Source organism: Colletotrichum orchidophilum (genome assembly GCF_001831195.1).
Source record: "Colletotrichum orchidophilum strain IMI 309357 chromosome Unknown Scaffold_111.1, whole genome shotgun sequence".
Taxonomy (NCBI): domain Eukaryota; kingdom Fungi; phylum Ascomycota; class Sordariomycetes; order Glomerellales; family Glomerellaceae; genus Colletotrichum; species Colletotrichum orchidophilum.
In genome coordinates, this window is record NW_019173067.1 from 21390 (window position 1) to 49263 (window position 27874).

Here is a 27874-nt window from a genome sequence, read left to right on the forward strand (position 1 = left end):
CGCAATGACTGTATAAGAAAATTTCCCCCTCATGGACATGTTATCCAACCGTGACGCTTCTGCGCGCTGACCAGCGACATCTGTGTCACATAGATATTCGTCTTCCAGACTTCAATTCCGTGCAGATTATCCGTAGATGTCGAGAAGTTGAGATACTTTCCTTGTAGGGCGATCCTGATGACTTGCAAATGCCCGGACCATCGCCGGCCGTTGCGATCGGCCCCACTTTCCAGAGATGCGGCCTGCCGGGTAAAGGGGTCCAGTCCGAGCAGGTTCTGCCCAGGAGACAATACGGGCCAGGTCTGGTTCGATTGAAATGATCATCGCAAGCGCAGAAGAAGCGCTCTAAGCGCCGCAACTAGTCTGTAAATCTGACATCTTGCTCCCATCAGCTCTTTGATTGGCGTGGGCGTCACGTTGATATCTGCCTTCATGTACCTAATTAAACGAAAAGGGGCAGCTGAAGGAGGAGTCGTGAGCATGAAAAGATGCTCATCGCAAGAAACCTCTCAAGGGTGGTAAGAGTATGCCTCAAACTTGAGCGTCAACGCAAAGAACTGAGTACAAGGACGACTCGCACGCGGCCCATTTCTTGCGTCCTTACGCTTGGCTCATGAGCTGATTCGTGGTAACAGCGTTAGGCGCGCGCCTTGAATCCTCCTCGCCGTTATCGTTGGCTTTAGCTCCGATGACGCCCGTGTCTATGTAAGTCGCAATCAAATCCATTTAGGAATACAATGTGTTACAATGTCTCCATACTCAAATAGATGATGGGGGCCAGATGGCGCGCAACATGAATCCACACCATCCTCGACCCCCCGGCCGGTCGGTTTTGTTTACATGACCCGCCCAGTGACAATAGGTATTCTCAGTTTTCGAGCTGCCTAATACAGCGGAGTAAACTCATGCACGACGTCAGGAGATAGCAGGACTAAGGATGCCGTGCTGGGATCCATGAAGAGCTCGGGGAATAAGGCTCGCCTGTTCAATTGCCGCCTCCCGTTGCCAAGAGAGCGTTCCTGTCGATCAGACCCCATTGTGCCCTGCGATTACATCCCGGCAGTGATAGGCAACAATCAGATGGCCCCATACCCACATGCCAAAGTCCCTTGTTTTGACTGCCTGACGAACACAGCCAAACGGCTTCTTCAATAGCCCCCACGACGGTGGAGCAAGCTGGCATGTCTCACGTCCTCGAAATTAGCTTATGGGGCTTCATGGTGCTTATGGGTTGCATTGATGGTCTCTTCCAAAGTCTGTGCCCTCCCTTACCAAAGGCCCCGATAGAGTGGCCGTGGCTTGAATTTAGACTTCGGCATGGGGAGTTCCAGGCTGCTACTATTCTAAGTTGGGAATCCTTCGCCAGGCACAGAACGAAAGATCCTACCAAAGTTCGTATACTTTACCAAAGGAGTTTAATCCTTCGAGGTTCAATCGACCTCGGCCCCCAGAATTCATCTCGAAACAGCAGAGATTAATCTGCTAGGCATCGCGATTATGGCCTGCAGCCTTACCGGGTTCGAAACTCCAGCTGCCATAATTTTCTCAGAAACCAAAGTCCCTTTCTCTCATTGTTCTATAACTTAAATGAGAGGCTGCTCACGCCTCATGTTGGACTCTCACAGACCAACACAGCTCAAGCTCCTAACAATTACACTCTTTATCAGGAACATAGTCCTTGCTTTCCCGCGTTAATTAGCCCGACACCCTCTCAAGTCCATCATTGACAATGAAGACTTCGGCCACTCTTTTGGCCCTCGTGGCCGCCGGCAATGCTTCGCCACTTGGCATCTCCGTCAAGCGGGATGCCCTTGACAGCAAGGATGCCATGTGCAAGGGCTGGGATCTCACAACCCCAGAGGGCGCCGACAAGCTCTGGGAGGACACCTATTCCGGCGCTTCTCTTGACCTCTTCATCAAGACTCAGTGGGGTCAGTTCACAGCTCTTTATGCCGGCGACTTCTCGTGCGAGAATCCCAGTGCTAACCCAAGACTTTCAAACAGAACACGAGAACTCGTGGGTCAAGAACCTCGAAGACTTCGTCTCAGGCGGCACATCGGGCAAGTCTGGCGCCGCTGGCTGCTCAGCCCTCGGAAACGAGTGCAAGCCGTTGAACGACATGACGTGCGATGCTCAATATGACGCGTACGGCAAGACTCCGATTGGCAAGAACTCCTATTGGATTTTCCAGGCAGTCAAGGGCATGCATGCCAAGTTCAACGAGCTGAACCGGCAGCTCACCAAGGAGACGCTCATCAGCGGACTCCAGATCGGTCAAATGGTGACCGACTTCCAAGGCAACCAGGATGACCCCGGCGATGTTCTTAGCTGGCTTTCCGCCGCTGCCTCTATGGGTGGTGCGATTGGAGGTTTGGTTCCTGGAGCTGTAAGTTCACCGGATCTTCATGAGAATTTGCTATTCTATTCCAAGCGCTTGCTGACAACTTGCTGTAATAGGGAACTGCCATCGCTGGCGGCTTTGGTATGCTTAGCGGCATCTTCTCTGGTCTCGCCGCCTCCAATAGCGCCAACGAGATCGACCAGGGCTCGATCTCCGCCGCCCTGGCCGACGCATTCAAGCAAGCCACCGGCGCCCTCGAGAACACGCTCCGCATCGCCACCGGCGGCGGCACAAGCCAGGCGGAGTACGACTCACTGCCCGCCCCGAAGTGGGACACGTTCCAAAGCAAGATCACAAAGTTCTACAACGGCGGCTGGTTCCTCGTCGACGACGACGAACAGGCCGTCACCGTCGCCCTCCAGTCCATCAGCAACAATATCAAGCCAAAGGTCGCCAACGACGTCATGAGCGCCGCCAAGCTCTACCTTGTCGCTGACAAGCGCGACAATGTCAAGTCGCGCGAGGACTGCGGCTACGCCACGGGACGCCAGTGGATGGCGCTTCGGGACGGCGAGGAGTACTGCTTCTACATCATGCTCAACAGCCCCAACCCGAACCGCGAGAACGACTGGGTCGAGGTTGAGGCCGAGGTGTACGACAAGATGGCTTCGTACGGACTCGGTAACCGTGACCCGTACTACCGCGCCATCATCGACTGCGCGCTCAACGGTGGAGACGACAAGGATAAGGTTGACTTGAGCAACCTAGCCTGGGGCAAGGTTCCCACGTGCTACTTCAATTTGCCGGCTGTCTTTATCGAGAAGGATACCAACGTTGGCTGCGGTAGCCCTTTTGATAACCAGGGCTGCAACTACCTCAAGGCCACCCCGATCTCGTAAACTGACGTAGTGGACAGGGGCGTCTTTTCTTTAGTTATCAATCTTGATGATTACTTCACTATGATTGAGACATTCCACTTTTGTATAATAGAATATCAGCTCTTACAGAACTGCTTACTTTAAAGCTAATACTACCCATCAATGATAAGAAACAGTCCATTTGATCAACGCTGCGTCTTAACCAAAATTGCCAACTCATATACACGTTGATCCAGAAACAGTCAAGTTCACGATTCATTCAGGACATTTTGAAACAGGATTGGAATATGTACAACCAATCTATAGAATCGTGTTCTGTAGTACCAAAAAATGCTTGATCATCAACATCTAGTGATCTGAAAAGTTCTATAGCAGCTCGTCATCTTATACGCTCGGTGGTCGACAGGAACGGATTTCGAACCAATAACTTCCTTGTGATCGGGCCTGCAAAGTTCGACTTCGTACCACCTCGAGGTAGAATGTTTGAAGACCGAGGTAAGGTACTAGTCACCGCAATTTACAGGGATTTATCGAGGTTTTACCACAGACTGTTGGATATGAAACACAGCCCGTGTAGGCTGAAGAATTTTGTGGTAATGAAACAGATGTGCCGCTGAGTTGGATACAAGATATGAGGATGCTAGCAAGAGAGAATACGCATCGACAGCAATCAGTTTGAAAGCATGGACCTACTACTTAACCCTATACTAGCTTTGTGAATATAAGACATGCATAAGTAGTTGAAAAGACAAAAAAGTAGCTTGCCGGTTCTTGTGTCTCTGAATCGCCTCAGCCAGTCACCTAATAAACAGTGTGGAGAATGAAACTTATGTTGGACAGAAAAACATATATACACTAACCAAGTCTGCATCAGATAGAGTTGTGAATTCTATGAGGTTGAGTGTCTCTCCGAATGTCTCTTCCCTCCGCATTCGTTCATTTCACGACTTTTCCGCCATACCATGAACATCCACGGATTTTTTATTTCAGACGAAGATGACAGCAGGTTGGGTAGAAAATAAGAAGCAACAGTTATTCTAGCCGCATACAAGGCTGACGATGTACGGAATGAAGAAATTGCAATGAATGGCTGGGGCCGTATGCAAAGACTCACTCTCAAGCCTACCTAAGTTATAAAGACCAAATATCCCCAACGTGAACTTTCAATCCAAAACTCCATGAATCAGCATAGCTGAGTCATATGTCCGGACCTGATCATTTTCCACGCGAAATGTCTCACCAAGAAGTGCGGAAAAAGCTTTTGCTTCACAGTGGACCAAGGCCAAGCCCAGACGGACCATCCTGCCTGACCTCGGGAGTCCGGGCACTTCCCCGCGAAGCAGCTTGAATCGACGTCGTATTCTGGTAGAATCATCAGATTGACTGTTGCCAACCTTGCTTATGTTTGTTTCCAGGTACGAGATGCCAAGCATAGCCAACCTATCAGCTCAGTCTGTTCGTTGTTGAGCGTGTATCATTACGTAAAACTGGCACTTCCGTGCGTTTTTCTTCCCCTCAGTCGCCTCTTCATGTCTGCGCTTATACAGATTTTACGGAATCACTGAACTCTACCATGTAACGCGACATGACATCCCAAGATGCCCCGTGACCTCCGTGCTGAGGGTGGTCCGGCGGGCGGTGCTGGGCTTGGACGACATCATTACGCATCTCATCTATGTGGTTCACCATGATTTTCAATCCTTTTCAGCAGAGTTCCCTTCTCTCCCACACAATCCAAAGGAGACTCGACGAGATGGAATTCAAGAACTTGCCCATTCGACCAGCGGGTCATACGCCCAACGCATACGACAGTGACATGGATAGCGAGTGGATTCAGACGCCTCCCGAAGAAGCATTTGCGGACGAAGACGAGTTCCAAATAGATCCGACGGGAGATCTACTGTTGCACGTCGGTTCTGACCCGTCTACCGGCAGCGCCAGGTCCTTTCGCGTCTGTTCAAACACACTACGACGAGCGTCGCCATTTTGGAAACGCACACTACTTGAGACATCCTCAGAGACGCAAGCAGTCGACGAAGAGTGGTGCAGATGGACCCCATCGCTATACGCCTGTCAGCACGAAAAGTTAGATGGATTGATGATCCTGCTCAACGTCATTCACTCAAAATTCTCACTCATACCGAAGGAACCCACACTCATCGAAGTCTACCACACGCTATGTTTGGCTAGCTTGTACGAAATGGAGCATGTCTTGCAACCGTGGATCGTACAGTGGTCTGGGGTGTTGAAGACGCCAGAGAGCACCAGCGACGGCCGGAATCTGGCCATGTTGTCCTGCATTGCCTGGGCATTGGGCGACGAGCGACTTTTTGCGAGGACCATCATCAAAATCAGCCTTACCTGCACCATAGATGATAGAGGCCACATGATCACTCCTGACGGGGCTCGCATAGAAGACTATTTTCATGATTCCCTCGGCTCACCGATCATCCCAGGTAAGTCAATTTCTTCACTTGCGCTGACTTTTTGGGCCTAACAATCTCTTAGAGGCCATTCGTACCCTACGTTCCCAACTAGCCACAGAGTTACCCTCACATCTCAATGGTGTTATCAACAGATTAATAGACGGCACATGGCTGTGTGCCGGCATATCTGGAATTCCCGTAACCCGAAACAAAAAGTGCGATTATATTGTACTAGGAAGCGTGTTCGCGGGCCTCATCTACGTCCGGGGGACCAGAATGACAGAGATGGTAATCAGAGTGGACGAGAGCGTCATGGACTTGCTCAAGTCTCTCAAAAGGGTGCTGTCGTACGTGACTTGCTACGAAAAGCACCCGGAATGCAACCCGGCTGAGCGCATCGCAGATGCTATGAAGAAGACGATTGATGACATGGGCACACCTCTGAGCTCAGACTGTGTCCAACGAATGAGGGAACAGCGCCAAAAGACAGGATGGGAAAACTGAGGATGCACTGTTGAGAGTAGCATGGAAATCGAGAATGTGATCCGGGATTATAGTCTATAAATATGTCCCCCCGGTTAATGAAGTTATTGTATCGAAGAACGGAGTAAAGGCGTTGAAAGGGGGTGGATACAATTACTGACACAAAAGTTAAGCGTTCATGTAATCAGTCTCTTATAGCAAAACTGGGCAGTATGTTTCAGGGCTAGACCAAACCGCAGCGAAATGTGTAAAAGACAGTAGTCGTCTCGTACTATACGAGGATGAACGTATGTTGATAAAATGGAGTAGTAACATGAAGTCGAATCAAAAAGATATGCTATGACCGCGGCAGGGTTCGAACCTGCGACCTTCTCGGATCAAGCTCACATTGTTGTGAACGAGAAATCATGACCACTAGAACACACAGCCGGTGTTGTTGAATTCTGCCATGTTTGCATTTGACCAAGTGGATTGCATCGTGTTGCTGGCAGCTGCTGGAATTAAGCGAAATGAGAATGGGGTTGCTAGCACATGGATGTAACCTCGAAGGCTCGAACTAGAACAAACTAACAAAGCCTCGATGATTGATCCCATCGTCTTTCTGTACACGGCCATGGCATTGCACATCCAACAAGTCGGTCATACCAATGTGTGCGGGAAAATACGGCGGGTGTGAAGTCCAGAGAGGAATTGACCTTGAGTTAAAATCGCTTAATATTTGTCGCTTCTATTATTCACATCCCAGAAGACAGGAGACCAAGAGAGTCTCGGCGCAGCGGCCGGGACGGCACTCTAGCGCCACCCACTCTACAACCCTTCGCTAAGCCCCTTTATTTCTCCCGTCTGAGAATCTAGTTCTTCTGGTGCCGAGGCGGCTTACCGAAATCCCACCAGTCAACTCTGCCTTGGAACCAGGCGGGAACCTCTACGGATGTGGTGTGTCACATCAAACGGTATGCTCGGATACGAAAAGACGGCTGCCCAGCATGGCCCGATAGTGGTGATGAGGGCCTGGATCAAAAATGGCTGGTGCGGCCCTTGTCTTGCTCTAGGGATGCGCTCATGTCGGCAGCTGGGCCCCATTGCCGTTTCTGGCTGCCCGATGCGTGCCACCCTTGGTGACTGATCTGAACCCCGGGAATATCTGGGGAGAGGACCGCTGAGTTGGGCTCGGTCTGATCTTGGGTCACCTGCATCTTGGCGCGGCTCATGCCAAAGAACCCAGCTATTCGTGACACATGACTTTGCATGTCTAATTTTGACGAGGAAGTCAGTTATGATTGACGACGAATGAGGAAAATGTCTTCATTGGTGCACTCTGAGGAGCTCACGGCCAGGCTCTGTGTGTATCCTCGAAGCGTGCCCAGGGAACAGGACAAAAGAAAAACGAGTGAGGCTTGTATGCTCTCCATTGGAACAATCTGTCAAATGTGTCATACTGACGCCGTGTTTCCTTGCACCACTAAAATGAGATGCCGAATTCGTGAGACAAAAAGAAATATGCGCGCTACTGCGGCGGAATTTTACATAAAGTGACACTGTAGGTGATGTGGCAATGGCTATCCAGCACACGCGGGCGGCTTCACATAAATACTACGGTGGAGTTTTCGGTCAAGGAACGCGGTTATAACGGCAGTCTTTTGTGCTTAGGAAGCACGTATGCGATTGCGCAACAAGTCCATGTGCTGAAAAGAACCGTAAATGACGGCAGCAATCAACTAGACTATTGACCAGGCTGAGCCTCGGAATGGCCCGAGGGGGCCACGTCAATATTTGCAAATGCCCATGAAGTGGGAATCGATCGATTTCGGCTTTCCAAGGTGCTCATTGGGGCCATGACTGATGATGAACCTAAACCGGCCGAACATGAGTCAACAGTTCATTTCCATCTCCCGCTGGCCTTCTGCTTTTGGTTTTACGGATATTGAACCAGGGATACGATGGCTTGGACGAGTTCTCCTTTTAGCTTTTCAGGCCAGCCCTCCCTGTAACATACAATCCATCTACCTGAAGCCACAAGGTGACGAGCAGATTACACCTGCCCACATGGCCCATTGGTGGAGTCACTTCTTGAGCACCTCGTGGCCGCAGTGTGTACGCGCTTGGTTCGTCCAGTAAACAGAGTGATCAAGGTGAAACCGCCCCTGTTTGCCCACCGTAATCTACCCCGTCCAGTGGACCCCCCACTAAGCCCGCAACAAGCTTTCCGTCCGATACGCACCTCCGGCATCCCGGTCGAGTAGCCACGGCCGCAGGCAAAGAACCTCACCCGTCGTGTTGTGTTCTGGGCCGCACACTAACGTTCCATTCGGGATGCTACGCCGTAATTGGAGGGACTTTTCTTTCTGTTTTCTGGAGGGAAAAAAAAAAAAAAAAATCGTCGCCGGCGGTTGACGTAGCATCATGTAGGGGGTATATCAAAGGGCCACCCGCCCGCCTGGGAACCTCGTCTTGGCAGCCCTACGATTCGTTCCAACAAGCTACGTTCTCTTCTTGTCCGATATTTTTGCGCCATTCGTTCATTCCAGACACTCTTTCCAATAGCTGAAGCTAGTCCGAATTTCCACAATGCAGTTCACCTCCTACCTCGTCTCGGCCATGTTGGCCGTCACGGCCGTCGCGTCTCCCACGCCCGTCACCGTCGATAAGCGTGCCACCCAGATGTGCAACTCATGGGGCTCCGTCGCCGCTGGCCCCTTTACCGTCTACCACAACAACTGGGGTGCGTCCAAGGCCACCTCCGGCAGCCAGTGCACCACCTTCACATCCTACAAGTCCGGCTCCGTCACTTGGTCGACCTCCTGGACCTGGGCCGGTGGTCACGGACAGGTCAAGTCCTACTCCAACGTTGCCCTTGAGAAGGTCAACAAGCCTCTCACTGCTGTCAAGTCTATCCCCTCCAAGTGGACCTGGAGGTAAGTCGTCTCATCATTCCAAGTCGAACGAGCCTAGGCATCGTTTGTGCTAACCCCCATCATTAGCTACGAAGGCGCTTCCATCGTGGCCGACGTCGCCTACGATCTCTGGCTCGCCCCCTCCGTTGGTGCCAACAACAAGTACGAAATCATGATCTGGCTCGGCGCCCTCGGCGGTGCTGGCCCCATCTCCAGCACTGGCAAGGTCATTGACACCCCCACCATTGCCGGCACCAAGTGGTCCCTCTACTCTGGTAAGTGAACAATTGCATCTGTCCACCACGGAAAGCCGTCTAACTCGACTTACCAAGGCCCCAACGGTGACACCACTGTCTACTCCTTCGTTGCCCCCAGCCAGATCAAGAGCTTCAACGGCGACCTGAACCTCTTCTTCACCTACCTCACCTCCAAGCAGGGCGTTGCCAAGAGCAGCGTCATCACCAGCCTCCAAGCCGGCACCGAGCCCTTCTCCGGCACCAACGCCATCTTCAAGACCTCCGCCTACACCCTCACCGTCCAGTAAATGCTTGTTACAGCTATGCTGAACAACGCTGTGCGGACCTCAACCCAATCCTGAACTGTGTTCGGGCTCAGATATTCGACATGTATATATTGTCGCTTTTTGTACATACATTTAATCATCTTCAAGAATACCAAACAGGATTCATGACATTTATGGTTGCTGTTCTGTTCGTCGTTGTAAATTGAAAGCTTTCATGTCCCGGTGCCCATTTCAAGTAAAATCTCAAGTGGAGAAGAATTATGCACGCTTACTTGCGCCTATATCTATGGATGATTGAGCAGTGAGGCTGTCCGTACACGCAGTCATTTCTAATGGTACAGTAGCCCTGATCTGTGCCAAACGGGACACCCGCGGCTCCACCTAGATTCAAGCGGCCTATGTTATGTCGCTTGCCCATGTTGTCCCAAATCCAAGGAATCCCAGTTGAACTGATCAACGTTGATACCATGCGTGTCCGGCATACTAATATTTGGGTACAGAGCATTGTTTGTTGGCGAAAAGGTGATTTGGTCATAATTGAGACTGTGGCCGACAAAGTCCATCGGAATCGATGCACCAAAGTCATAAGAGCCCATGCCCATGGCTTCGGCTGTAGGCGACTGTGGACTCGGAGTCGGCGTCACTTCCAACAGCCTTTCTTGAACCTTGGTTACGATTCTCGGCGGGACTACCGGCTGCCCCGAGTCTCTGAGCGCCGTTGCTAGCACCTCCCAAGTGCTGATAATGACCTCGCTGAAGGGGATAAAGACTGGGGAATACCCCGGCATGAGTTGCTCGAATCGAGCTTCGAAATGATCGCTCAGGGCGTTCCATATATACTCGGCTTTAGAATCCAGGGGGTTCAGTTTGAGAAACTGGGTGATGCGGATATAGGCAGGGAAAGGGTAGTAGATTTGGAGAAACCAACGGAATCGCTGGGTGAGAGGCGAGGCTGCCAGCTTTGCGTCGCAATGCAGCCACCTCAGGGCGCTGGATAACGTGATTTTGTACCTCTCCTCGTCGGGCTCCATGAGGTAGCTGTGAGAGTTTTCCATGAGACGGAACTTTGAGAGCGATGCGCGCGACATCCACATGGCCATGAAGTGCGTCGGGTTCTCGAGATCGCAGTACCGGAGATACCGCTCTTCCACCGACTTCTCCAACCAATCTACCTTGCCGCCACCAGGAAGCTCCTTGGCAATGGGCCTCAAGATGGGATTCGTCATGTCGAGGTAGAACGGCGTGTGCCGGGCAAAGTCGGCGAGCTCGGCCGCCAGGACGGAGAAGAGCGCCTCACTGACCTTCATCTCCGCCCGGGGCGGCTCCTTCATCTCGGCTCGGAGTTCAGAGTCGCCCACGTTGAGCGGCACGGCGCAGTCCCACGTCGGGGTCAGTTCAGTGGCCTTGTGCTCGCTCAGCCCGCTCATACGGGCGTCGAAGAGCACGAGGGACCACCAGAGCCTGCGGCGCATCTCGGCCTCGAGAATGGTACACCTTGCGTTGGCGGATTCGTGCTGGAGACCCATGCGCTGGGCTATGCGGATGGCGACGCTGAGGAGTGACGAGATGGATCGAATGTGGGCGGCCGGACGGCTTGCGTGCTGTGTGGGGTGAGCTGAGATGTTGTCTCTCTTTATCAGGCAAGATACGTACGAGGTAGAGGAACAACGCGGTCAGACAGTCAATGTCAGTCGTTCGTAGGAATTGGCTATTGGCCAGAGCTTGCTGACAGCCAAACTGATATTTGGTCAAAAGGAGGGCTCTTGGCTGCTTGAACGTATCGTAGCAAGCCTCCTCCGTGAGGCTCGAGATGGCCATGGAGTACATGCTGAACATGAGAGCCTCCAATGCGGGGCTCATGTTTTCGATGCTGCTTACGGCTTCAATGATGCGCGCTTGAAAGCTGGGAGCGTGCGTTACTCGAAGCAGCGCGTTCACATTGTCGAGGTAAATTTGCCAGAGTCGGAAGATGTGAACGGGCTCGGGATGGAAGGTTGAGAGGTCGACTGATGATCGATCTGAGGAGCCGAAGAGAATGTGATCATCGCTATCGCAGGTTTGGTCCCACGTTTGCCTAATTGTCTCCCGCAAGCCGGCGTGTGAAGCTTCGAGCTAAGCAGTATTAGTCCTAGAACCGAGGGATGAGTTGAATTTGAATCTACCTCTGGGCTTACCAGATGCCAAAAGTTCCTAGACATACGTAGTCAGTGATACCGTGAACTTCTACGTACGTTCGATTAAAGTTGATCATGTGTGCAGAACAAGTGAGTGACATGCGTGCGGCAAAGGTCTGAATCGATAATGAGTGACTCACTTGGGTTCGTATGAGGTTTCGGATTTCACTGTGATTGACGGTGATGGCATCCCCGTGCCTTCAGATCGGTGCTCATCATCCGACCCGCCGCTATCGTCGACAGATTTTCCATACCTGGTGCCTAGGTCCCCATGAAGCGGCTCAAACTCAACCTTATTTTGTCGGAGTAGGCCCTCATATTTTCGCAGGCGGTCGAGAAGCTCCCTCTCCGGGAACCGCCGCCTCCGGGGCCGGGTCTGCGTCGCGGGCACGCAATGTAGCTGGTGCTTGGTGCAATGCGCGCAAGGGAACTTGCGGTCGCACTTGATCTTGCGCTGCTGGCAGAGGACGCATGCGAGGACGCGCTGGGGCTTTGCTCGGGGAGCGGTGTCTGCCTTACTACTAGATAGTACGGGAGCCGACATGGTTGCGTTGACGGAGTCCTGCCAAGGCCGTTCCCGTTGCAGAGAAGCAGACTTAGCAGAGTAGGTTTCGGAGAGTTGTGATGACCGGGGGACCGATGATGTCGGGCGGAGGTGGGCTCGTTCCAAGGCGCGGGTCAAGCTGACGACGGGATCTCATCCGTGGCTTTTTTTGGGGGGGGCGGGGACCTTGGCGCTCCGCGCCCACGGAGTAATCCGGACTTTACAAAGGGCCGACTAACAATTTTGGGAAGAGTAAGCCCGGACAATCATTAATGGAGTGGTGACGTTTGAGACACTGCTGGAAGCGAGGGGTCAATCAACCGACGCGTTATTTCCGATCGTGGCTGGGTTTGTTGGTCGAGATTTGAACGATATTCTGCCGGTACATATAGGCTACATGTATTGAAAATGCTTTTGTCTTAGTAAGGCATGGTCTGTGTCTTGATGATATAAGAAACTACTTTATTCATCCCGAACTAAAGCGGTCTAAGTAATGATTACATGTGTATCTGCCCTGCGTTCAATCCTATCTTCCAATGTCGTTGTAGCTACTCTTCGTCCGAAAACCCTGTAACCGGGCTCCAATCATTGATCTCGTAGTCGTCCTATTGGAAAGCCTTGACAATTGCAGCTGGGCCACTCTCATGGGTCATCAATTGTCCGAGCTGTATGCCATCTTCGATGTGTGCTTTGCCTCGCACCAAGAGGTCCTTCTCATATTCCTGAACCGCGCCGTCCAAGTTGTCGAGGCCGTGGGTTTCTATACTCTTAGCCAGCTCCATTGCATCCCACATGGCACAGTTGACGCCTTCGCCGTTGGGTAGTGCCAAGTGGGCTGCATCCCCAGCCAGAGCCAAGCCTGGCACGTTCGTCCAATTCTGGCTCTCAAGGGGGAGTTGATATAACGGCCAGCTGCGGAAATGCTCGGCATATCGTATGTAGTCTTTTGCCTCTTCGGTCCAATCGCTGTAGAAGTCGGATAGCAACGCCTGTCGCAACGCATCGATGCTTGCTGGGTCGGTCTCTCTGCCAACGAAATGCTCGGGAGCCTCAATCCCGAAGTACACCCTGTACCAGCCGTTGCCCTGACGCTGTATGACCATTTGGTTGGCTCCTGCCAGTATAGTGGCCGTTCCGTGTCCATATTTGTCCAGGACTGACTTGAATAGCGGGTTTTCTTCCGTAATCTGGGCTTCCACGTATGTTCTGCCAGAGTACCGAGGCTTCACTTGTGTGATCTGAATCACAGTTAGTCACTGGGCAAAAGCAAAGAGTGAGCCATGACATACCAGTGAGCGAACTCTGCTCCAAGCACCGTCGGTCCCAACCACAAGCTTGAATCCTTCCGCAGTCGTGCCAGAAGTGAACTCAAGGGACGGCGAGCCAGCCTGATGCATCTTGACAGCCTTCAGTGTGCTTCCCCACTGGATCTTCTCGCGCGGTACAGAGTCCAGGAGAATTTGTCGAAGTGCTTTGCGATCAATTTCGGGCCTGCCAGCCTCGTCAACGCCGCCATTGCTCTTAATGTCGAGATGCTGCTTCCCAAACTTGTCGTATACTGCGAACCTGTCGTCTTCCCATCTTGCTTCTTTGCGGAACGCATCCCAGAGACCAGCCTTTCGAAGCGCCGCTTGGCCTGTCCCTTCGTGAATATCCAACGAGCCACCGGCGTTGGCTGATGCGGCGCTCTCATCTCGCTCGTAGACTACGTAGTCCACTCTTTGACGCTCGAGAAGCCGGGCCAGTGTGAGGCCACATGGTCCAGCGCCAATAATGGCAATTGGAGGCATTTTTGTCGACAGAGAAGTTTTCAAGAATTCGCTGGCCATCCTGAGTTAAACTGTTGCAGGCACAGGGTGGAAATGAGTATTATGAAAATGCAGTCGTCTTCACCTAAAGAATCAGAATTATTCAAGATGAATGGCCCCTGTTGTTGTCGTTTTCTAAAGCGATGGCTAAGTCCTTCACTAGACGAAAGCGGCTTTTTATTTTTGTTTGCTTCCACAGACTAGGCTGATTCCGGGTGCTCCCAAACCCCGAATAGTGCCCATGCGGAGACATCTACATGCCGCCCCCAATGTTGGAATGTGTCCATATAGACAAGTCATCTCTTTGTGATAGAACATAAGAATTCGCTTAGTGTTATTCTTCCAACTTAAGGGCGAGTCCTTTGCAGCGCGATGTCATTCTGTGTGCCAGGCTTAATGGTGGCGTAGCAATCCTCTCATACTTACAACGTGCCGAAGTGTGCATCTATCATTTGACAGACCCATAAGCAGCAACAGCTTGATGATTCTTGAATCATAGATAATTACTTATCAGCAAGCTCACCAAATGAGTCACCCCCTTCAAATGAAGAAGCTAAGTGGCTTTAGCCGACGGGGCATTGATATCTGCGGGCAACTCGTTCAATACGAGCACAGGGTTTCTGGAATTTACCTCTACATGATAAGATCTTGTACCACGTAAGGTAATCAATCCTGTTGACGGGTCTGGCATTGATGCTCCTCGCTCCTGAAATCTCATCAGACCTCGTGTCCTTGTTTCTAGTACTCGCGTATGAGATGCCATAGAAATTGCTCAATGATTTCAAAACCAAATTCCTTGAAATCTCAGACCTGTTACAATCCTTGCCGGTTCCGCATTGCTCAGACTATCATGGTCAAAAGCCGTGAAGTATTCAGAAGGCTAAATCATAAGATCATTGACATCGACATGACCTGGAGCAAAACCAACGTAGAGAAGCGTTCCTTAAAGGACGTTGTGAGAGCGACACTAGGAAACCACGGACCAACCTCTATCCAAGTCGCGGCAAACCGATGTGATTATTCGCGAGTCCATGATAGAACTTTTGGTCTCGATCCCTCCCCTTTCTTATACTCTTATCGAGAGCGTCGTATTAGAACAGGTCCCGGTAAGGTCGCCAGAGAAATTGGTTTCTGTTTCTCTCCACTGCAGGCTTGCTGAGAACGGCTGAATGCTTATGGTTTTCTCTTTCTTTGGCACCTTTCCAGAATAATAGTTTGCAACTCAGTGAATTCGGCTTCGTACCTTTCAACCACGCTTCGGCGTCGGTAACAGCATCACGAAGTCAAGCTAAGCGTTCTTCCGTTCTATGAACACTCGCAGGCCGACTTTTCCATGTGATGTTTGCAAGTTCATCCGAATTGGAGAGATTCCGTCCAGGACAGCCTTCGGCACATGGATATCTTGACGGAGGATGAATTCTCAGGTGGACTTTGAACCTGAACGAATGCAGGGCTTCACAGCGAAGTTCGGTCATAATCCAATGTTCACTCTAAGAGGTACGAGCCTAGTGTTCTGCGTGAGAATTTCTGACAAGGTACTGAGTAAGGTGACTCCGGTCACTGCTCAACTAGCCAGTCTTGTACCCATGCAGGCAAGCCACAAGATAAATACCAGTCCCAAGTCCTGTAGAGGGTCGAGAAAGGCAAGCCGTGCCGGAAGGCCCCGGTAGCGAACTCAATATCAAGGCGCCACCCGTAGATTGCCGGTAGCCTGATTTGATACAGAACTTACTACCATACTTTTCAATGGGCCCTTGACTGGTGGTAACTAGATCCACATCAGAAGAAAGTGAAGCTAAAGCAAACATTTAAGTTATCGTGGTCCAGAGTCTTATCGTTATTTCGAGCTCATGCAAAGCTCGTGAACTCTTGACTCAACCGCGAAAGATCCAAACGGAAGAGAGAAACCTTGACCACGGCAACGAGGCCTGACCAAAAGAAAATTGACGACATCAGGATTTCGGACCATTCCTTTCATCACCCAACGTCGGTTGACCCGACTCTGAGCTAGCACAGTATTTAGAGACATGGCACCTTCGTCCGGGGCTTGCTTATCTACCTTGGTGCTAACTGACTTGGTGGCACGGCCGAGGAGCAACAAAGCGGTTTGAGCGGCTTAGTCTGCTACAAGCCAGACCAGAATGCTTTTTGCACAGCTGCAGATGTCAGCCGTCAGGGAGATTTGACAGCCATTCTCCGCATTATGATGCAAACGGCGTCGGCCCAAAGCATCCTCGTGATCAGCGGCAGGCGAAACCGATGAAGGGCATCAGAAAAGCTTTGCGTGATCTTCATAGCAGCATCCTGTTCTTCGACGTAAAATATGCCTCGGAAGTACTTGAAGGCTCGGCACCATAAAGTATTATATACCTTCGTAGGAGGAGGCAAGATCATCGATGCTGATATGGTGAAAATCGCAGTGAAGAGGCGAGTCAGCTGACTGCATGTGAGAAGGAATCAACTCGATGACGCGAATTTGACGCTCAATATGCGGAGGAGGAATGTTGTAATATTTCAGTTCGGTCCCGGCTGGCAACGTCATGTTTGCAATGATTATAGGGATAGTCAGTCAATAATTATATCAGCCAGTCAGTTGCTGGTTCCGACTGATGTCTATCTTAATTTGAATTCCTCGTAATAAAGTATTTGGATTATCTGGCGAAGAAGTCATTACGAGGTATCAGGCAACTACCTATGCTGTTAGACACAATCTAGGTTCGCCTGGCACCAGGGATAACTTCACGTCTAGCTGCGGCACATTAATTGTTTTCTCCACTCTCCGTTTTGCTTCTTGGATAAAGGTCTAAGAAATATTCTGCTTGGCTTCAAAATAAGGCTAACCTCTCTCATGGCGTACAATGTTTCCTGAGTGGAAGTAGATTTCTACGTACTTGAGGAAACGACATCGGCTGCAAACTATTCACTCGAGTTTGCACGCTCCGAATCTGCGTCCTCCTTGTATACATCATACTTATAGGACGATCCCGGGTGATCGGCTCTCAATCCCTTTTGCCCTTGCCCATACACCTTCTCCCTAGCCGTGAATGCGACGTCTTCGGCGGGTGCTTCTGGGTAGATCCCACGCCTTCGCAGCTCTGGGATGAGGAGATCGACGACATCTTCAAAGGTGCCAGGCGTCGTGACGTACCCCAAGTTAAACCCATCCAAGTCACCCTCACGAATCCAGTACTCCAAGTCATCCGCCACCTTTTGTGGGCTCCCAACAGATACCGGTCCGAGCCCGCCAATCGCCGCCCGCTCGGCAATCACACGCGGCGTCCACTTGGGGACGTGCTCGCTCGTTGTCGTGAAAGCATCGAGAATGCTGCGTACCTTGTGCGCCTCCAGAGAGTCTGCGGCGGTCACCTCCTGGTCGACCGGGATCTTGGATAGATCGATGCCAGTCCAGCCACTGACGAGGACCAAGCCTCCGATAACAGACGCATATTTCTTGAGTTCCTCATGCTTCGCCTGAGCCTCTTCGTCGGTCCTTCCCACAATTGGAGTGAAAGTCGCGAAGAACTTGACAGACTGCGGGTCTCTGCCAAGGGCCGCGGCCTTTTCCCTGATTTGCTTGACCTTTGGGCGTAGGAGCTTTGGCGAATGGGAGGACACAAAGATACCCTCGGCATGCGTGGCCGCAAATTCTGAACCAGCCGCCGATGTGCCTGCCTGAAACAGGAAGGGCGTTCTTTGGGGGGACGGGTCGACGATGTGACGTGTATCCAGATCAAAAAACTTTCCATGGTGATGAATCGTCCGGATCTTGTCCGGGTCGGCATAGCTGTCGTTCTCAGGATCAGGGGTAATCGCGTCATCTGCCCACGAGCCCTCCCAAAGCCTAGGAAAACGTAAGTACGTGCCTTCAACTCTGTTGCTTTGAATGTCTCAAAGACAGGTACCCTAGAGACTTACTTGTAAAGAACTCGCAAATATTCGTCAGCCTGAGCGTACCGCTCGTCATGGGGAATAGGGCTGTCCAAGCCAATTGCCTTGAAGGCTGCCTTCTTCCATGAAGTGACAATGTTCCAGCCAATGCGACCCCTGGTGAAATGATCAAGTGTTGAGAAGCGCTTGGCGAGCAGGAAAGGTGGCTCAAAGGATGTGGATGCGGTGATGGCGAACGTGAGGTTCTTCGTAACTGCGGCCATGGCACTAATCGGCTGTATTCGCATAGTTAGCATGGGTCGAGCTCTTCTCACCAAGGTATTTCCTTACAATGGTAGGATCCGTCATCGGCCATTGAGCCGCTCGGCGAATGCAATTATCAAGGCTACCTTCATACGTGTCGTAGCCACCATAGGTATCGGCGAGGAAGAGCGCATTGATGCCTCCTCTTTCCAAGAGCTTCGCAAGGTCGATCCAGTAGTTCAGGTCGCGCTTGGTTGCTGACTTGTCGGTGGGGTTCTGAAGCAGCAAGACTTAGTAACCCATTCGTCCAGAAACCTCTCAAAACGAGATCACCAACCTTCCATTGCCCCGGAGACAAGTGCCCGACGGTAGACATGTCGAAAGCATTGAGCAAGATTTGCTTCTTTCCTTCCGGCTTGACGCCATTTTCGCCATTGGCTGAGCTGTGAATCGGTACCGAAGTCATTTCGTATGTTTGCTCAAGAGTATCAGTATCCTCAAGCTCTGGCTTCTGTTGACGCCTCTAACGCAGCCCCGCGGGCTCCCTGCCATCTTATCAATCACGACGGATGCAGAAATTCTTCAACTTGGCGCGGGAACGCGATGCAAGGAAGCTGTCCAGTCGCCATGTCGTCATCGCCGTTGTCGCCCACCGCGTGGGACTGGCGCAGGATGTCGTCTGCACGTCGACGGTTGACCCCAATTCAACGCCGCCGGTGCAGGGCAGAAACGCTGGCGTGATCGCGGGTGTGGATGGTGCCATCACCCGTCTTCCGAGCCCGAAGACTCATTCCATTTCGGAACTCAACACCGGACGTCTGGACCACTGTGATGGAGCTGGCATCAAGCCGGGTCGGTAAAAACGACATCTGATAATTGGTTCTTGAGCCGACGAAGTCTCGCCGACGACATGGCTGATAGTTCAGGAGGCGCATCTCCGCAGCGGGTCGTGTACTTGTTCACACATTTGCCTGCGGGTCGCAACCAGTCTCGATACTGCAATGCCGAACTAGAGCGTGGCGACCACGCCATATTTGCTAATAGCCCTTCCTGACGCGGTTCCAGAATCTCTGAATACGTTCTCGAAAAAGCCTCCAACGGTCAACTTCCGCGAGATGGTCACAACCTTTGCTTGGCGGCTAGAAACGACGCCAAGCACGCCACAGACCAGCGCATCTCAGCCCTAATATGCCAATTCAGTCGCGCTAGTTCTGGAGTCACTCATGAGCGAATTGAATTACAGAAAACCATCATGTGCGTAGTTGTCCTCTGCATGCGATGCTGACACGATGAACGATGATTTGGATCATGACCTCAGTTTCAGCTAAGATCTGGTGCTGGGACAGTCGTTTATTAAAGTCATTACCACCATATACTACTAGCTGCACCGTTCCAAATGATTTATAACTACACCATTTACACGTCGCTTTGGCGGGACAACAGTTCCCAGCTCCATATCGAACATCATTCAGTTGAGTCTAACGGCTCCTCTTCAATCACTTCGGTCATCTCGTCCGCTTACTGCAACTGGGGGCTGCTTGCCGTTTTCAACAGTTGAAATGTCTTCGTGATCACTTTCAGAAAACCCGGTAGCGTTCTCAAGTTGAGGACTAATAGACAGGCAGTTAGCACAAGCTGCTTTCCAGGGAAGTATTGGATGAACTTACTCTCTTCGCTTGATGTACATGCGCAAAATGTGAGTCGCAACAATGAGAAGAACGGCACAGGCCAGAGTAAATGCGAAACCCTTGCGGTATCGAGGTGCCTCGACCGTGGGAAAAACCAAGAGTGGAGTCCACGCCGTGGACGACTGAGAGATGGCATTGATCAGGACAAGTGTGAAGGATCTCTCAGCCGGCGACGACCGCAACTGGGTATTGACCCAACCGTGAAACACGCTGGACATCGCAACGGAAGCGTAGATTGTCGAGAACGCAAACCATTTGGCAGCTTCCGGGACGTTCCAGATGACCAAGATCAGGAGTCCCAGGGCATTCCAGGCACTTGCCAGCGTGATTGCCCAGGCGGGTCCTATGACGAGATCCGAGGCAAAACAGACGAACAAGGTGTAGAATATGCCTAGAGCGGGCGCAATCGTGCCGAGTTCGTTTACCTTGGCCGCCGAGTAACGACTGAGACTCTTGATCCAGAGCAAGAAGCTGCCCGACGAGGTGTGAATGCTCGCGTTCCAGAAGAGAACGTCGACAACGACAATGCCCCAAAATTGCCACGAGAAAAAGACTTTCTTTAAGTTACCTAGTTTGAATTTCCCGTGAGATGAATGACCTGCGCGCTTGAGTCTCTCCACACTCAGTTCGATGTTCTCTCTCTTGAGGAAAAGTCGATTGGGCTGTTCAGGGGTGCCTGGGATGACGAAGTAGCCCAGAATGCCGATGGGAACGGTAATGAGAGAGCAGATGATATACATCCATCTCCATCCGGCAAGGCCATGCACTCCGTCGAGTCTTGCTGAGGCGCCGGCTTGAATCAGACCAGCAGTGAGTGTGCCCAGAGATAGACCGACGTAGAAGATGCCACCGCGTCTTGCAATCTCATCTCCACGATACCAGGAGCCTTCGAATTACTCGTTAGTAAAGTGTAGCGTGTAGGAAAGTATTGGGACTCACCAAAGAGGTAGTGCATGACTGGGAAAAAGGCGGCCTCGAACCAGCCCACCAGGAAGCGATATGCGGCGAGCTCAGCGAATCCAGTGACGCGGTACTGGAGGAGCGTAAAGATGCCCCAGGCAATGTCCAAAAAGGGAATGAGCCAATGGATCGGGACGTATGTCAAAATAAACATCATCGGCAGTTGTCCAGTAACGGCTCCGACAATGTACAAGGTCTGAAGCTGAACGAGCTCATTACCCTTGAATCCGAGATCTTCTTTGAGGCCGGCGACGTAGGCATTGTTGAGGTTCGACTGATCAATGTACTTGACCCAGTAGCTCAACACCGCGTACGGTACAATGAGGAGGTCGAGTTTGTTGATCAACTTGCGCTCCTCTGGCGTGTCGGTGTCGGCATACCATTGAATGTGCCACCATTTGCGGCGAGGCTGAACAACCATGGCGGTTACCTTTCGCGTCGCCTTTCGATCGTATGGCGGGAAGAAAAGGTCTAGATACGTTGGAGACACAGAACGTGCATATCACAGCTGCAGGAAATGGACTTGAAGGATCTCTTGTGCTTTTAGTACCATGTTACTATCCTAGCTCCTGCGATTACAATTCTTCGCATACCGTAGTAACCCGCCCACGCGCCGTCTTTTCCAGCCATTGAACAAGGGCCCAGTCATGTCTCTTGCGCAAGCTGAAGGAGCCAAACTTGGCGTTGGCGTTTTACCAAGGCGAAAACCTGGAGACTACTGCGTAGTAGCACCGCAAACCACCCGACGTGAGAGCGGAAAGGGTGCGACAAGAGGTTGGCAGGTTGCATAGATGCCCGGGACGAAGCATTGCACCATTTCAGGGCTCATTGATGTGACTGTAAGCCAGATGTGAAAAAGAGAAACGCGAGGCGTCCTCACTTGTTTGGATAGACCACTCAAAGCCCCGGTCGACCATGCCCACATCGCCGGCCGGCATCAACCATGCTCCACCCCATCAACCTGCAGAAATTGGAGACGAGTATTTGTAACCTTCAAGACTCGAGTGCGGATCCGACATGGCGGGCCCCATTGCGGGAATGGAGAATCAAACGAGGACGTTTTGTTGGAGGCTCCGATCTGAGGAGAGGACGGACGGGGAGAGAGGGAGGGGGGGGGGGGGCGTGTTTATTGGCATTCCCCAAGAAAGTGGGGAGATGGCGTGCTCCCCATGCTCTGCGCACCTCATCTCCAGCAACAGCGGTCCGCAACATGGGATAGCGGGGTTAGATAAAGCTTCATGGTGGGGTGGAGAGCTGTCCCTGTCTCGTGAAGCTTTCTCTTTGACGCTGCGAGATAACAATGATTCCTCTCTGATAGGACGATGGTTCTGGTGAGGTGGCCCCCGGGTTGAACCATACTCGAGACCGCGGACCGTCTTCCTTCCAAGTACATGTAACGCGTTTGAGCACGAGTCTGACGTGATTCCGATGTACGGATTGACGAGGGGCAGAGCTGCCGTCTAACAAAATAGAGCTTTCCCATCTTGTCTATTGCTGGCTCTCAGCCTAGTCCATTGTAGAGCTATAGATCCTACACCTGTACGTTGAAGCATCACTTGAGCAATTTGCCATCATGGGTGACCACATTGAGACAACGACCTCAAAAGTTGCGGAACCAAGGGATGCTTCGAGCGAGGCCCCATTGAAGAAGGGCACAGATAAACAGACGCTCATCGACCGTACCGTCGACTCACTTCTCACACCACCAAAGTCCATTTATGATGATTATCCAATCAAGCTTGTCGACAGATACATAGATGAGCCGCGAGAGCTACGAGTTGCCGTGATTGGAGCAGGTCTCTCTGGTGTTCTTGCCGGAATTCTCCTCCCTGCAAAGGTTCCTGGCATCAAGCTTTCGATTTACGAGAAGAACGCGGACGTGGTGCGTATGAACTGAACCCGAGGAGTATCTAGAGCTTTCGGCTAACACGGACAATTCCAGGGCGGCACATGGTTCGAAAATATCTACCCAGGCGTCCGTTGTGACGTACCAGCCCACGTCTATCAATCAACCTTTGAATCCAATACCCAATGGACGGAGGAATTCGCTCAGGGCGCCGAGATCCGCGACTACTGGCAAGGCCTGGCGCGAAAGTATGACGTTTATAAGCACCTTCAGCTCTCCCAACGAGTTGAAGGCCTGAATTGGGTAGATTCGCGCGCAATCTGGCAAATCACCATCCGCGACCTTGCCACGGACGCGATTCGCATCGAAGAGGCTGATTTCGTCCTCACAGCCATCGGCCGCTTCAATGCCTGGAAGCTGCCGGACTACCCCGGCCTGAAAGACTTCAAGGGAGTCCTCAGACACGCTTCAAACTGGGACCCTAGCTTTGATCCAAGAGAGAAGAAGGTCGCGGTGATTGGCAACGGAGCCAGCGGCATCCAACTCACGTCAAATCTCCACAAGGTCGTCTCGCGTCTGGACCACTACGCGCGGAACAAGACGTGGGTGACGGCCTCCTTCGCGGGCGACGAGACCTCCATCGAACCCATCGTCATCCCCGAGGACCTTAGAGAGACCTTTCGCAAGGACCCAGAGGCCTACCTCAAATACCGCAAGGAGCTGGAGAGCAAGTATTTCCGCCACTTCACTGGGTGGCTCAAGGGCTCGAGCGAAAACGACGAGGCGCGCGAAAAGTTCCGCAAGTTCATGAACGACCGGCTCGTCAAGAAACCAGAGCTCGTCGACGCTCTCATCCCAGACTTCTCGCCGCACTGCCGTCGTCTGACGCCCGGACCGGGCTACTTTGAGGCAGTCACCTCCGACAAGACAGAGTACATCCAGACGCGCATTCAGCGAATCACAGAGACGGGCATCGAGACGGAAGACGGCAAGCATCGCGAGGTAGACGCAATCTTCTGCGCGACGGGCGCCAACGTCGACATGGCGCCGCCATTCCCCATCACAGCCAAAGGCCAGGACCTCCGCGAGCTCTGGCGGCCCGACGGACCCTACACCTACTTCGGCTCCGCCACGCCCGGATTCCCCAACCTGCTCTTCGTCCACGGGCCCAACGGGTCGGGGCGCTCCGGCACGGTCCCGCACAACGTCGAGAACCAGATTGTGTATTTTGCGCGCATCCTCCGCAAGGCCAGCCGCGAGGGCATCAAGACGATCCAGCCGACCAAGAGGGCCGCGGATAACTTTACGCAATACTCGGACGCCTTCTTCGCGACGACGGTCTTGTCGGAGAACTGCAGCTCCTGGTACAACAGCGGCAAAGCCGGCTCGAGGATCCACGGCCTGTGGCCTGGGTCTGCGACGCTGGCGACGATTGTGCAGCGGGAGCCGCGGTGGGAGGACTTTGAGTATGAGTATGTCGGGGACTCGGAGAATCCCTTTTTGTGGTACTTTGGACTTGGATGCACGAAGAAGGAGCTGGACCCGGAGGCTGACGTGACGCCTTACTTGAAAGCTGAAAGTGTTGATGTGAAAGACGTTCATGAGAGCTGGTGGAGCGTGCCTTAGACGTCGTGTAGAAACTTGGAGGGGGGGGGAGGCGCAACAAGAAATGCAACAGCGCAATCAAGATAATGCTGATTCTAGAGTTCTCATTTGGACTATCATCGATACATGCACTGCTTGTTTGACGGACCTGGGCCACTTGGACAAAAGTTTCCATCACGACCTTACGGCAGTGACCAGGCTAGCAGTGACACAGCGTTGAACTTTAGGAGCTGAAGATCTCATGGAAAGAGTCTCGTCACAGTATACTGGCTGAATTCCTGGCCTCGGAAGTGAAGACCAACCCACCAACAATGACGGTGACATGCCGAACTCTGGACCGGCACAAATGAGTCCAGCGGCCGATCCACAAGCCACCAGGACATCAGCCCACGTGGATTGAGCCGTTTTCCATGCCAAACGTTCCCAAAGACTCGGAATACTATGTCGTGCTTCCATTGCTAGCGTAAAATTGAGACCTAATCGTGGTGGTGGTGTTTACCGTTGAGTGACTGATCACCGAGGTGATGAAGTATTGAGGTGGGATCCGTGCGCCGGCAGCGGAATGGCGTGCTGTACCCAGTTGATTTCGCAACCGTTTTTTTCGCCGCAGATTTCCACAAAGACGTCTTAGCGAGTCTTCTATTCAAACGCTAAGCTCTTGGAGAGTTGGAGTAAGCCTGGCCGTTGCTTGCCGGGGTTTCTGAGAAGAGTTAGGATATGAGAGAAGAGGGAGGGAAAAAAAAAAAGTTTGTCTGGACCCTGCAGTTCGGGCCCGGCATGTGTCAGTGATAGCCATTGATTTGATGTTACTCCAAGAAGAGAGAGGAATTGGGCTGCAGAGGGAAGGGATGCAGCTTGTTAGGCCTGATTATGACAGCCATCCCTGCATGTTTTGTCTCTTCTGATCTGATCCATAAGACGAAGGATTCCCGTTCCTGTTGGGGGGTTGTAGATGTGATAGTCGACTCGGCAGTTCAGCTCTTGGCCTTTTGACGTTATTCAGAGAAGAGTCCCTTTCTCTCTTCATCCTTTCATCTAGCCTCATATTACATTCAACAGGCTGGTCAGAGCGTCACAATGGCAGAATACGTCGACCCAGCAAAGGGCGATGCCATCCCTCCCAAGTCGGAGCGTCACCCGGGTTCGTTGATATCGCAAAAGAAACTGCCTGGAGCATCATCGAAAGGCTAACACCCAGACTCGCCAGTAAAATGGTACCGCTCGACGTTCTACAACATGACCATCCTCGGTCTCTGCAACCTAGCGGCCCCGGGCATCTGGGGCGCCATGAACTCTCTCGGCGCGGGCGGCGCGGCCTCTCCCAAGACCGTCAACGCCGCCAACGCCCTCACATTCTGCCTCATGGTAGTGTCGTGTTATTTCTCATCCGTCATCGTCCACTACATCGGTATCAAGGGTGCTCTCATCTTTGGAACGTGAGTATCACCCCCTTCCCTCAATTCCACAGACAAGGATGGATACACCACAAGGAACACAAAACACTGATGTCTCAAACCTCACAAACAGCATCGGCTACGCCCCCTTCGCCGCAGGTCTCTACACAAACAACCGCTACGGCGTCGAATGGCTCATGCTCTTTGGCGCCGCCCTTTGCGGCATCTCCGCCGGCGTCTTCTGGATGGCCGAGGCCGCCATCGCAATGGCCTACCCGGAGCCCTGGAACCGCGGGAAAGCGCTCGGGTACTGGCTCACCTACCGCCTGTGCGGCCAGATCCTCGGCGGCGCCATCAACCTCGGCCTCAACGCGGACAATGACAAGGCCGGCAAGGTTTCGTACACCGTCTACATCGTCTTCATTACCATCCAGGCCGCGGGGCCCTTTGTCGGGTTCCTGATGAACAAGCCGGAGCAGGTGGAGCGGCAGGACGGGAAGAAGGTTAGCTTGGCGATTCTTGAGAATCCTTGGTATGAAATCAAGGCGACGACGAGAAACTTGTTCAAGCCAAAGTTTCTTCTCGTTGTTCTCTGGATTGGTCAGGCTGTATTTGCCGAGGCTGTTTTCTTCACCTATCTCGCCAGTAAGTCTGCCCCATAAATCGCCTCCTTTCTTGGAGATTTGAGGCTGACCCATGACAACAGCATGGTTCACTGTCCGATCCAGAGCTCTGGGCTCATTCCTCTCTGGCATTGTTGCCGTGATTTCAGGCAATCTTCTCGGGGTAAGTAGCTCTTGTTTTGCTCGTAGCTACGCCTGAGAAGCAGTTTACTGACATTTGCTGCCAGCACTGGCTTGACCGCGCAAAGATCTCCCTCAAGCTCCGCACCAGGTCGACCTTCTGGGCCCTCGTCGTCACCCAGGGCGCCTGGTGGCTCTGGGCGACCATCCTCGCCACGCGTTTCCGCCACACACGGCCCACCTACGACTGGGCCAGCCCTGGTTTCGGAGCCGCCTTTGCAGTCTACATTTTCCTCACAATCGGTTTCCAGATTAACTATCTCTTCCTGTACGTTTACCGGCCCTAAACCGCAAAGTCTGCTGGCGGCGCTTGCTGGGCACACCGACTAACACGCGCACACACAGGTATTTCATCGTCACGAACCTGGCCGAGGGCGAGGAGGAAGTGATTCGGTACGCCGCGCTGCTCCGTGGCGTCGAGTCGGCGTGGCAGGCGGTCAGCTACGGCCTCACCTCGATACCCCTCTTCGGAGAGGTCGGCGGCATCTACTTCAACTTTGCACTTTGGGCCGTCGCCATCGGACCCGCGTGGCTGGTCTTGAGACACTTTGGATCCGGGCTCACTACGCACGTGGAGGAGGTTCGTGAGGTTAGCGGCGTGGTGTCTAGCGAGGATGGCGAATCGGACGCGAAGCACTAGCGGGGGATTTGGTGATGAAAATCCGAGTCAGGGTCGATACCGAGTTGCTGGGACAGAGCGGGCAGCTCTGCCAGCTTGCTGCTGATGGCCGAGACGGGGGGGAGAGGGGGTTCGGATACTGCCAAAGAGACGAAAAAGATTCCCTGTTTCTTTGCGCTAGTAATTCGTCTGAACCTTGTTTGATTCATCTTTCCGATATCTGTGTCATTCATGTGCATGTGGTCCGTCAATGAGGTGATCGCCGCTGCGAAACAATCGTGAGATGAACAGATGCCAAAGTCAATTGGCGAATTAAAGCTTAACAATAGTCCATGCGCGCTTCCACTTGCCCCTCATGGAGTGTTCTAGGTATACTGCTACCGTGTTGCGGGTAATGGCAAGCCGCCAATCTGTCGCGCGGTAATCTGCAACTCTCTGGTTGGGCCATGTCATAAGAGCTAACATGACGTGATAGCCTCATGTCGGAACCTTGAGCTCCACGACGTGCGTTCGCCGGTGGGGGCCGTTGGGGAGTTCTCGTCTCGTAAGGTAGACGTACGTTGAGTTGAGAGTTGCAGCTTAACCGCCTCTGCAGCCTAAATTGCTACAGATCGGGGAGCGGCGTTGAGGACCCTATTTGCAACCTACTAGGTACACGGCCCATCGCGCAGCCGCTTCCCTGGGCAATTATCAATAAGATAGCGGAGGGCAGGGGTCGTCGGCATTGGTGTGGGGTTGGCCATGCCGTGGTGCGTC

The 27874-nt window shown here is 52.4% G+C and overlaps 9 protein-coding genes across 9 annotated transcripts; 6 read left to right on the forward strand and 3 right to left on the reverse strand.

The window, feature by feature from the left end:
• Positions 1-1729: 1729 nt before the first annotated feature.
• CORC01_10844 (uncharacterized protein) lies at positions 1730-3241 on the forward strand (the record flags this gene model as incomplete). Its single annotated transcript, XM_022622471.1, has 3 exons — positions 1730-1931; positions 2005-2387; positions 2459-3241. 3 exons carry the CDS (start codon positions 1730-1732, stop codon positions 3239-3241), a joined length of 1368 nt encoding a protein of 455 aa, XP_022470987.1.
• Positions 3242-4907: 1666 nt separating this feature from the next.
• CORC01_10845 (uncharacterized protein) lies at positions 4908-6150 on the forward strand (the record flags this gene model as incomplete). The annotated part of the gene is made up of 2 exons (XM_022622472.1): positions 4908-5676; positions 5729-6150. The coding sequence occupies 2 exons, from the start codon at positions 4908-4910 to the stop codon at positions 6148-6150; spliced, it is 1191 nt and encodes a 396-aa protein (XP_022470988.1).
• A 2547-nt stretch (positions 6151-8697) lies between these two features.
• On the forward strand, positions 8698-9567 carry CORC01_10846 (xyloglucan-specific endo-beta-1,4-glucanase A; the record flags this gene model as incomplete). The annotated part of the gene is made up of 3 exons (XM_022622473.1): positions 8698-9044; positions 9111-9298; positions 9356-9567. The coding sequence occupies 3 exons, from the start codon at positions 8698-8700 to the stop codon at positions 9565-9567; spliced, it is 747 nt and encodes a 248-aa protein (XP_022470989.1).
• Positions 9568-9947: 380 nt separating this feature from the next.
• On the reverse strand, positions 9948-12264 carry CORC01_10847 (uncharacterized protein; the record flags this gene model as incomplete). Its single annotated transcript, XM_022622474.1, has 4 exons — positions 9948-11147; positions 11200-11658; positions 11709-11736; positions 11861-12264. 4 exons carry the CDS (start codon positions 12262-12264, stop codon positions 9948-9950), a joined length of 2091 nt encoding a protein of 696 aa, XP_022470990.1.
• A 605-nt stretch (positions 12265-12869) lies between these two features.
• Positions 12870-14054, reverse strand: CORC01_10848 (uncharacterized protein; the record flags this gene model as incomplete). Its single annotated transcript, XM_022622475.1, has 2 exons — positions 12870-13502; positions 13554-14054. 2 exons carry the CDS (start codon positions 14052-14054, stop codon positions 12870-12872), a joined length of 1134 nt encoding a protein of 377 aa, XP_022470991.1.
• Positions 14055-16988: 2934 nt separating this feature from the next.
• Positions 16989-21272, reverse strand: CORC01_10849 (HK97 family phage prohead protease; the record flags this gene model as incomplete). The annotated part of the gene is made up of 7 exons (XM_022622476.1): positions 16989-17913; positions 17988-18235; positions 18291-18479; positions 18541-18681; positions 19726-19813; positions 19871-20777; positions 20831-21272. 7 exons carry the CDS (start codon positions 21270-21272, stop codon positions 16989-16991), a joined length of 2940 nt encoding a protein of 979 aa, XP_022470992.1.
• Positions 18773-19390, forward strand: CORC01_10850 (uncharacterized protein; the record flags this gene model as incomplete). Its single annotated transcript, XM_022622477.1, has 2 exons — positions 18773-19055; positions 19269-19390. 2 exons carry the CDS (start codon positions 18773-18775, stop codon positions 19388-19390), a joined length of 405 nt encoding a protein of 134 aa, XP_022470993.1.
• Positions 21273-22424: 1152 nt separating the features above from the next.
• Positions 22425-24323, forward strand: CORC01_10851 (4-hydroxyacetophenone monooxygenase; the record flags this gene model as incomplete). The annotated part of the gene is made up of 2 exons (XM_022622478.1): positions 22425-22733; positions 22794-24323. The coding sequence occupies 2 exons, from the start codon at positions 22425-22427 to the stop codon at positions 24321-24323; spliced, it is 1839 nt and encodes a 612-aa protein (XP_022470994.1).
• A 1056-nt stretch (positions 24324-25379) lies between these two features.
• CORC01_10852 (major facilitator superfamily transporter) lies at positions 25380-27139 on the forward strand (the record flags this gene model as incomplete). The annotated part of the gene is made up of 6 exons (XM_022622479.1): positions 25380-25443; positions 25510-25738; positions 25830-26341; positions 26403-26482; positions 26547-26767; positions 26845-27139. 6 exons carry the CDS (start codon positions 25380-25382, stop codon positions 27137-27139), a joined length of 1401 nt encoding a protein of 466 aa, XP_022470995.1.
• Positions 27140-27874: the final 735 nt, after the last annotated feature.